This window comes from Camelina sativa, chromosome 15, assembly GCF_030686135.1.
Source record: "Camelina sativa cultivar CO46 ecotype springtype chromosome 15, ASM3068613v1".
NCBI classification, from domain to species: domain Eukaryota; kingdom Viridiplantae; phylum Streptophyta; class Magnoliopsida; order Brassicales; family Brassicaceae; genus Camelina; species Camelina sativa.
The window spans coordinates 13,779,646-13,790,129 of NC_141894.1; the positions used below are offsets into that span (position 1 = coordinate 13,779,646).

The following is a 10,484-nucleotide window of genomic DNA, read 5'->3' on the forward strand; positions in this document are numbered from 1 at the left end:
AATTAGGGTTCATTGAACTGATTTGGGGGAAACAGAGAGAGCCGCTGCCGTAGATGTTGGATTAGATTTTGAGAGTTGGATATTCGGATAATAGTTTAAAGTTCCTCTTTTCTTTATTTTCACTCCTTCAATTACGTTATCAGTTTCGTTCTTAATGTCTGCTTTGCCAAACACGAGTCCAGTCGAGTATGACGATGCGGAGTATGGGATCCCGGCTGTTTGTTACTGTGGTGAAACGCCAAACCTACAACCTTCTTTTACAAGGACAAACCCAGGGAGGCTTCACTACACTTGTAGAAATAGAGAGGTAAGTGATTTACAGTTTCGCCGAGGTTGATTAAAGATCAGATTTATTTGCATAATTTAACTTTCGTGTAAAACAATATTTTTAAATTAATGCAGGATGGGGACTATCACATTTTTAAATGGTGGGATGGTGCTATGATGGAGGAACTGAAAACAGTGAAGGAAGATATTCTAAAGTTAACTAGTTTGAATTTGCGTGAAGCGCTTCAGGCACAAAAAGAGGACATTGCTAACATCTTAAATATGCACAAGGAAAATCAGATGGAGTTGGAAAGGATGAAGAAGTTGATTGCATACAAGAGTGATGGATTAATTATGAAATTAAAACTGACCAATGTGTTTGTTGCGACTTTGTTTATAGTAGCAACAATGACCTATTTCTTAATGTAGTTATGTCGTTTTATTAGAGTAGTATTTTGGGTTGTGGGTTAATTGTTTGAAATCAAGTTATAAACGTTATATTTGGTTTAGTGACATATTTTGTCGTCTAAAAAAAAGACTGTTTGGAACCTTGTCGTGTTAATATTATCGACCAAACCCTTCCAATTAAACATAAACATTTGTACACGTTTGTACACATACGTCTAACATTAAAGGTTGGCAGTATTAGGAAGATGCTTACCAAATTAAAATAAATATATATAATTAACCATGCGTATAACACACAAACATTTTACATCAAAATATTCCTATCTACGTTAGATAGATTGTTTGGATGTAGGTAATAAAGATAATATAAAGAGTTCAGCAACGTGGTTTAGAAGTTTATAATGTAAGCAACATTGACAAATGGAAACATAGGCTACAAATCGTCTTCACTCCGCTCGCGCTGGTCGAAGTATTCCAACCGGAGTTTGAAATCTCTAACCTCAGGGAAGGGTGGTTCAAATATCACTTTAGAAACACCCGGTTGACTAACCAATTCCATCCCTCCTGCGGTGTGGAAAAATAAGGAAAAAGGGTAACCAAAATTAGTATTATGAAGTAATCTTATATTGAAAAGGTGATTGAATTATTTTAAATACGTTTGCCTAATCCGTACCTCCATCCTTAAACTTGGGCCTCCAGAATCGCAAGACTACAACTGGTTTGCCTCCGCATAGCCAAAAATTGCGGGTGAAATCATCGACCATTTCATCATAAGCCACACATTGCAAGTGATGCCCCCTACCCAAAGAGACACCTTACGTTAATAGGACGGTATATCTTTAAAGTGTGTGAAAGCTAATAATCGCCAAAACGACTCACTTGAGATTCGTCAATGAAAACCGTTTCAACCGGGTCCTCTCGGCAAAACGTGGAGCAGTTGGATCGTCCACCAATATTCTTTGTTCGACGTGAGTTACTTGCCCCATCGTCTCTATGGTTTCATTTCATTAGAATTAGGGTATTGGATTTGATATTAAAAAACGTAACAACACAATGCAACGTTACCTAAGCAGCAGTTCTGGGTCCAAGGAGGCCATCGTTCATAAATTTGGTCGAAGGGGACGTAGTCGATGTAGTGATTGGTCGACAAGCAACGAATGTTGTCCACAACCGTCCTAGCAGTGAATATGATCCGGTAGTTGGAAGCCACGACCTTCACAGCGGATGTGTCGTCAGTGACGACGAAATTAGAGAAGGTTTTCCACAAACCCTCCTCAATCCCCGCAGAGAACTGGGGCAACAGGTCCTCGGTGATTGTTGCCTGCATCTTATCGCCCTAAGAATACGAAAAAAGTTCAACCATGATCTACATGAATCATTTAATATTAAGTGCATATAATATGATGATGAGACGAGTCACTTACGAACACATCCGAAACAACCATTTCGAAGGTGACGATGTTCGCTTCTCTCTTTCTCCACTTGCGGATGATCTTAACAGAAACCTTCCAATCAGAACGCCACGTCTGGAGATCGGATAGCCTGTCGAAATGCACCATGACTTTGTTGCACTTATGTTTACTTAGTGATGTGATATTTTGGTTTTTGAGAGACGAATACATACTTCACCGGGTGTGTATTTGTCTTCTTATATAATCCGCGAAGAAACACAAATGGATGTATCATATTGTGGTTTTTCAAACGTCGTGACTGCAATCCATATAGATACATAGCATTTAGATAATTAACACGTGTAACAGCCGGTTAAGCGAAGACGATACATCGCATGCACCACTTAATTATGACCCTATATTCGACGTTATATATATAGCCGGAAAATATATTGGTTCATTTAACAAACCAATTCAATGTAAAACTTTATAAAATATCAAGGAATAGATCTCATCTGGTATAAACTGACAGATAAAGGCTGATATATAGTGCAAATGAACCAATAACGTTGAAAAACAGTATATTATGAATAAAAATAATTAAAGACAAGCTCAGCCATTGCACTGTGTATAAATAAAAAATTAATTTTAAATAGTTTAGTAGTAGAGGCAAAATCTTCTTTCTTGCTAATAGACGGAAAACTGACGCCTCGCTGCGACAGCGGAATCTTCTGTCCGATAGGGTTGTTTTACCTCCCAATTTCTTGAATCAAGGTGTTTAGATCTGGGATAAGTACTACAAAACGACACTCCCTACAAGTCGGCGACGGAACATTTAAGGAAGAAGAGATTACAGAGGTCGGGTGAAATCAGAAAAAGGCGAGTAGTTTCGATCCCTCTATCATCACCGGTGTTGAATCAGAAGGTAAGTGTTTGTCTTGACTTCCTACTTTAAATTAGAAGAGGGATTGTTCCCCCAAATTCTATATTACGTTGGAAGAGTATATAGCAAATACAATTAAGTATCGATTTGAGTAGCCCAGGATGGATCCCGAGGCTGTAGAGATCGTTCCTCAATTGAGCTTGGATCTACCGAGGAGGTTATTTGCTCTTGACCGTTACCCTCTCAAAACCAAGATAAATGCGTATTCAAAACCGGAATATCTTTCTACAATATCGAGGGTGCTGAGTGGAACAAAGGAAATGGAAAACTTGTTAGAGTCTCCATTTGGGCAGCTTTTTCGTATCCCTGCTAACAAGATCTCGTTCTCCGGTAAACTTGTTCATGGATTTGTTTGCCGTCAATTGGTGACCAAAAAGCGGCATGAGATGTGGATTGTGTTTGGTGGCAATCCAATCAAGTTTGGTTTACAGGAATTTGCAGAGTTGACAGGACTCGAATGTAGGAATTATCCTAAAAAGAGAGATGTGGAAAGAGCTACAAAAACGGATAAAGGATGTAAGACTGTTTGGGAGGTTCTATTCGGGGAAAACATGGAACTAACGATCTCCGAGTTGGTAAAAAGGTTGGAGACTGAGGAAATGGAATCGTGGCAGAAACTAGCTTTAGCGCTGATTATAATAGTTGATGGAGTTCTAACATGCGCCACGCAACCAGTAAAACCAGATCCGAAGACAGTGGAGATGACCAAGAATATTGATTTTTTTTAAAAATATCCATGGGGAAGGTTGTCATTTGAACGGACGCTGGAGACTATAACAGGATTTAAATGTCCAGCAGACGTAGACAGCTTAGTAAAAACTTTCAAGCAACAATCAGTTGCTGTTCATGGATTTCCTCTAGCACTCCAGCTGCTGGCTTTCCAATCTGTCCCTGCAATTTCAAGATTAGTACCATCTGACGTTCAGGATCAGGCGTTTAATCAAAGATCGATCCACAATCTGGCTAAACTGCGGCCAATCAAGACAGCAGACATCTTCGCATGCGAGGCTGCTAAAGAGGTATGTACTTATCCCTTGTCTATCAGATATAATACGTTAACGACCTGAATCTATAAGTTCCGTAAAATGTATATATTTTTGTAATCATATTATAGGTGATTATTAGACGGATGGTTGGTAGTGGGGATCATTGTGATAGTCGAGAATTGGCGTGGCGTGACGAAGAGGAAGACCATCAAGTTGACAACATTGAAAATCTTATTAAAGCAGGCCACAAATGGGATGAGGGAATATGGATGGGAGGTGATGATAGGTGTCCAAAACAGACACGTCCCGAAGAGAAAGGTATTAAAAACATTTATACATTACAAAGGGATACACTATAAAGTTAATTTTTAAAAAAATTAATGGTTAATTAGTGATATAGTTACAGTTGACTGTCGGAAGAGGAAAAGAGCAGACACCGCAACAATTGACAATAAGAAAGAGAAGAGCACGAGAACTGATGCGCGACCGGGGGGTACGCACGTTGTTCATGAACGTTTGGACGATGACCAATTTGAAAGGTTTAAGGCGGAACTATACCGGTTCTACAGGAAACAAGAAGCTCTGATGAAGGAAAATCAGGCAAACATGGAGATTTTCGTACGTACAGAGATCCGCAAGGAGATAAGAGCTGCACTATTAGAGGTTAAAAGAAACGAACATGGGGAACCTTCTGACGCTTGGCATACAGTTTCAGAGAAGAAGTATTCAAAAAAAAAGAGAGGGAAAACTATAAAGTTTAGAAGAATGAGTTCAGTAATGGTTATGAAAAAAAAGAGAGAGAAGGTCAGAAACAGGGGATGCGCTGCCACTGCTAAGGTTGATAAGACAAATAGCTTAAGGGTAGTAATTTTCTCACTACTTACATATATTAATTTATGTTGCTATCGTGGTGTGCACAGGGTGATCGGAATAATGATGGTTCGAAGGATGCCATAGATGGTCAACACACTGTAAGTGGTGACTCTTTAGTTGGAGGCCAGGTAATGGACAACAAGATCCTCTTTAGAATACGTCTCAATCAACGTAATGGGGGTGTTTATGCTTATGCACCTATCATATACGCTTTATATATTTGACCGTAGGATAAAACCCGTACTCATATTAATGAGTGGGTCACCGATAATAACGACTGTGGCCTGAACGAACCATCCCCGGACAATGGAGTTAATGAATGTCGCAAAGATTGTGATGCGGGGGACATTGCTGTTGAGTTATCACCAACTAAAATCGTATCCGATGTAAGTATTTGACACGGAATGGAGATTACAACACTAAATTTGTAATAAAGCATTGTCCACCTTTAATTGAACAGATATTGCTGCAGCTGAATACTAAAATGGAACCTGATCTGCACTGTAACAAAATGGTAGGTCAGGAAGTAACCATAAAAGGGATAACCATCTGTGGGTTTCATATATATTCGGTTATTTGTTTATCTCCTCTAATCTACACGTGTGCAAAATTTTGCTTCTAGCAACGGACCTACTACGAACACGCGTCTTAAAAGTTTCATTATTTTGAATAGGAGGATGGGAAAGAACTGCATCAAGAAGGCGGGAAACTCGAGTTCGAGTGGTTTAACAGTAACGGAGGGGACATAAGACGTCAGGAAGGTGAGTCAGATGAGGGTTGTAACAAAACCGAAATACCTGTAGAAAATGAAACTGCAGTTGACGGTGAACAAGAGGCAAGTGTCTAACTTTGATGATTTTGAGTATTTGTGACATTTGTGTACGTAAGTATGAATCTATGTACGTACACCTTATTAGGCCGAAGTCCAAGCACTACAAATTGAAAGCGATGGCATGGAGGGCTGTAACAAAACTGATGGACATGTACAAATAGAAACAACAGTTAACCTCCAATTGTGCAAACTTATTTTTTTATTTCGAATATTTGCCATATTTATAGTGTCTACTAGGATGGTCAAGTGTACGTCACAACTAATGTATGTACGTGCATCTTATTAGGCAGGAGACCAAGCAATACCCAACGAAAGCGATGTCGAAGAGGGCTGTAAAGAGACTAGAGGTCAACCAGATCATAGTCCCGGGGAGGAATGTATTCCCGGTGAGTCAGACAATTTAGTGCCGCAGACGGTTATTATTGTGGATGAAACAGGACGGGCTGAGATATTGATAATGGAGATACATGCGAGTCAACCATCCAAAGCCATAGTGATAAAAGCAGGGTCGGTTTCATACGACCCTATGGAAGATGTTGCTGATGGAAAATTCGCCAAATTCACCGAGTTGATAAAACAAGATAATGTGTAAGTGTAGTATATATTACTCCGATGACATATTGATATCCTCAATCATTGATATAGGGTATCCATAATTAAAAAATTGCACAGGGTACACACCTTTTTCGGATTCCGCAAGGCAGATATCCTATTCTTCTCTACTCTTATATCGTCCCAAAAATGGGTCCATAGTCAGGTACATATTTTAAACTTTAACTACACGATTTTGGTGTGTTCATGGTTTCTTGTTGGATTTAAATCCCACAACGGGTTTGCATTTAACTGCATCTGCAGCACATGGAGATGATTGCCCTAACGCTGAGGCACAAAAACGGAGAAGAAATGATAAAACAAAGGACCGTAGTTTTGGACGACGTTCTGTTTTACGAGTTGACAAGAAGGTTCCAAGCATTCAACAGGAGCACAGCGAAACGGAATTTCAGATGGGACGAAGTACTCATCAACACCGTCAATGGGGAAAGGATGCACCATGAACCAAGGTTGAAGTGGGTTACAGATGTCGACGTTATATATGCTCCAATGAACTGGAAATCTAAGCATTGGGTAGGAGTGGGCATAAATCTTATAACGAGACATGTTTCCATTTACGATCCTTTGATGACCTCCACCAGAGAAACCCTTGTAATGTCCCGGATCAAGCCGGTGTGTGAGATGATACCGTACCTACTTCAGAGGGTTATCGATGTCAACTACCCTCTCGATCCATTTACCTCTGAAAGGGTTAGCCTAGTAGGACAAAACTTGAGGACGGGAGATTTTGGACCTTTTACTATGAAGTTTTTAGAACTGTTGAGCATGGGTAAACCGATCACTGATTGCTTGAAGATCTGCGACAACAATATTGACAATTTCCGAAAGAAGTTCGCGATGGACGTCTACGAAGCTGGTATTGGTCCGATAAATTAAGTAGCGAATAAACATTCTTCCTGGTTGTACTTATTACTTTCACGCAGGTGGTCCATATGATCCGTAACAGTCTCTTAGGATGATTATGGTTCGCTGACTTTGAATACAATTTAATTGCCTCGCTCATCATATCATAGGATTGCCAGTAGGGACAAGTTAGTGTGCTCATAATGGATAGAAACTAAGCACCAACCATCCACCTAAAAATAAAGTCTATAACGGTAGAAAAACGATTGTACGTACACTGATGAATACACGTACGTGTGTACACAGATCATAAATATACGTACGTCTGTACACAGACCATAATAAGGCTGTTCCTTAGTTGATGGTACGTACACATCTGATAAAGGCCTAACATATACTAATACTGGTTAGAAAGACGTCATAATGATACATATCTACACCCTCCAATATACAAAAAACACTACACCTGAAGAGGGTTTACAAACAACCGATAGGAGCTATTTGAGTGACCAGACCTCGGAAAATCTAAGAACGACATCCTCAAATCCCACATGTTACCAAAATAATGACCAAACACGCATTTTCTATTAGCAACACGCGTAAAATCAATCTTCAATTTTGCAAAATCATACTGCTCCGGTAATGTACATGGAACCTCTTCAACTTTTTGATCCCGAGTTGAACTCAGCTTCTGGATAATCTACTGTCTCCGACGTAGCATCTAGTTGGAGAAAGCAGTCTCGGTCTGGGACCTCATCAAACACGTCTGCAGCAAGTTTCATCCTAATAGAAGGCATGGCCGCATCACATAGGCCTGTGTAATTTACTCCAAGAGCTATACACTCTAAGCACTTCAACGTGTACACACCACAGTCACCTTGTTGATAGTTCTGTGGGAGTGTTTTCACCCGGTAGTAACTAAATGCCGCCGTCCCGATATGCTCATCTTTGTACCTCCGGTTATATGCTTGTATCAAGCGTGGAATCATTTTTGCGAACGGTTTGCACTTCTTTTGTAGACTCTCGTCGGTTCTACCGCTGTTTATGCTATCGTAAACTCTTAGCCTCCGCTGGACTAAGTCAGCTTCGATGGCTACCCAATGGTTGTTATCGAGGTTGTATGGGAAGAGCAGGGTGTCTACATCGTCAACCCACACTTTGTTTGTCATTCCGTATTTTGGCAGCCTTCCCACGTACGTCTCAAAACAACCTTCTCCAAAAACCCATTGATTAGAGGCTTCCATTTTAGGGAATTCGAGTGCCCACATACTAACAAACAAAGGATCGAGAAAAGCAATACAATCTGTTTTATATGGGGATGGCGTTTGCGTCCCCCTAATACGGAACATATGCATACATGTAACCATGTGCTGCAACACGAGTGACATCTATCAGGCATTAGTATACCATAGTTAACTGCGTCAAATGTTATGCTACGAAGCTTACCGCATCCCATAACCAGCCGAATGTTGTAGTTGCCCACAATTGTTTAGGGGTCAGGAGGCGAAAATAAAATTCGGCATTTCCAGTAGAAGGTACTTTAGCCCTGAATACCAAAATTAACAAATCAGTTATAGATCGTAGTCCTCAAATCCGAATATAGACACTAATTATATACAACTCTAAATGAAGACTTACAAATCATCAGTTAGGAAGGACATCAGCTTTGCAATTTTCTCAGGACTTGCCTCACTAAAAGGATCGTACACTGCGGGAGATAGGACTACAATGTTGCTTTCACGTCGGGTCATTAATGCAGCTCGCATTGATTCGTCATTAGGGTTGGTGTCCACTGGATCTACTAATAGAAGATCAAGCTCTCTTGATGGAGGAAACACCTTTTGTAACAAATATGCAAAATACATGGCTTTCTCCTTATCTTTCACTGTATGAGACGATGCACGACTCCTGGTCTCATTGGTTAAATCCACAACAGATTCGCACTTTCGATCCGACGAGCGAGGGTTACCACCACTTACCGGATGGATAACATTAATAGGAACGGGTTGAGCACCTGCTCCATCAACTTTGTCATTATACTTTGCTCTTTTATCGCCTTCCTCTGTCTCCCAACTCTGTACTCTTTTGACACGCTGTACACTGTCTACCATCTGCTTTGGAATTCGCTCTACACTGTCCTCTGGTTCGATTTTAATACTCTCAGACCACATTACCTTATCCTTAATGGCTAACAGATTCCTAACACAACTAGCAACTTTATAACCATCCTTGTCCGAATGCTTTATCTGATATAGCCATGACTTGAAACAAAAGACATGTATTTGACGTTATTTACAAGACATTTGGAATATAATATGACGCTGTTAAACTAGAGACAAAGTATACAATTTGAAATTGTGTGTACGAAAAAAATCATATATCAAAATAATTACAAAATTAATTATACAACTTCACAAAACTGAAATTGATATTGTTTCCTCGAATATATAAATACAATGACTTCATACTGAACAATAGATATATAATAACAATTTTATCAATACGGTACGCAGATCATACCTCCTCTATTTTTTGTTCGTCATTTCTTAATGTAAGAGGTCCTTGCGTATGCGCTCCTCCATCCGTTGTGTTGATAACAACTTTCTTCAATAGTTGAACGTCACTCTCAAAGTTACCCATCCTACTCTCCATACCTTGAAGTTTGAACAAAACTTCCGCTATTGCTCTAGAAAACGATATCTGAATATTATCCATTTTCGCCCCTAGTGTTTCAACCATAGTAAATAACCTTCCACTACCATCTTCACCCTGCACACCTGAATGCTTATCTCCAGACGCCTTCTCTGCTGAACATTTGTCCCCAACACTTTCTTTCTGCTCCTTCGCATTATTGGGGACATAACGGATGCTGGTTGGGGCTGTTTCAAGGAAATCATCGTCACTTACCCCTGCAACATGTTGCCTCCTCTCCCTCTTCTTCGTATGTTCCCCCTTCCTTTTTTTTACACAATCCCATTCTCTTTCATCTACTTCGCCATTGATCACGTCTAACAGCAGATTATCCAGTTTCTTCTTCAAACCTTCTCCTACACCATACACACAATACTGTCCTGGCCAATCTGAATATATAAACTCCAAAGGTTTAGGTACTAAATGCTTCACCTGAAGCTGCATTTCAGATACCATAACTTTTAATAATCTATCACAAAGAAAAAATGCAGACAAATAATGTATACGTAAATTGAAGGCATACCTCCCCATTATTAAGGAGTTTGCTCCCGGATATGAAGGCTTCGATATCCTTCCTTGGCCTCCCTCCTCTCCACCTTAACAGAGGCAAATCTACACCTTCTCTTACATTCCCGTAG

General features: G+C 39.9%; 1 protein-coding gene and 1 pseudogene across 1 annotated transcript; one reads left to right on the forward strand and one right to left on the reverse strand.

Annotated features, from left to right (window-relative positions):
- Positions 1–1,108: 1,108 nt before the first annotated feature.
- LOC147926606 (uncharacterized) lies at positions 1,109–2,234 on the reverse strand. Its single transcript, XM_087487116.1, has 5 exons — positions 2,100–2,234; positions 1,741–2,011; positions 1,555–1,666; positions 1,349–1,473; positions 1,109–1,239 (listed from the first exon to the last, which is right to left on the reverse strand). Exons 1-5 carry the CDS (start codon positions 2,232–2,234, stop codon positions 1,109–1,111), a joined length of 774 nt encoding a protein of 257 aa, XP_087343242.1.
- An 876-nt stretch (positions 2,235–3,110) lies between these two features.
- LOC147926607 (uncharacterized) lies at positions 3,111–4,076 on the forward strand (annotated as a pseudogene).
- Positions 4,077–10,484: the final 6,408 nt, after the last annotated feature.

What these genes read in the sequence shown, in the direction of transcription:
- LOC147926606 (XM_087487116.1), bottom strand. Translation starts at nt 2,234, where the DNA reads ATGGTGCATTTCGACAGGCTATCCGATCTCCAGACGTGGCGTTCTGAT. An exon ending in GACCCAGAACTGCTGCTTAG is followed by an intron (nt 1,667 to 1,740) that starts GTAACGTTGCAT and finishes ATGAAACCATAG; the next exon opens with AGACGATGGGGCAAGTAACT. An exon ending in GCCCAAGTTTAAGGATGGAG is followed by an intron (nt 1,240 to 1,348) that starts GTACGGATTAGG and finishes TCCACACCGCAG; the next exon opens with GAGGGATGGAATTGGTTAGT.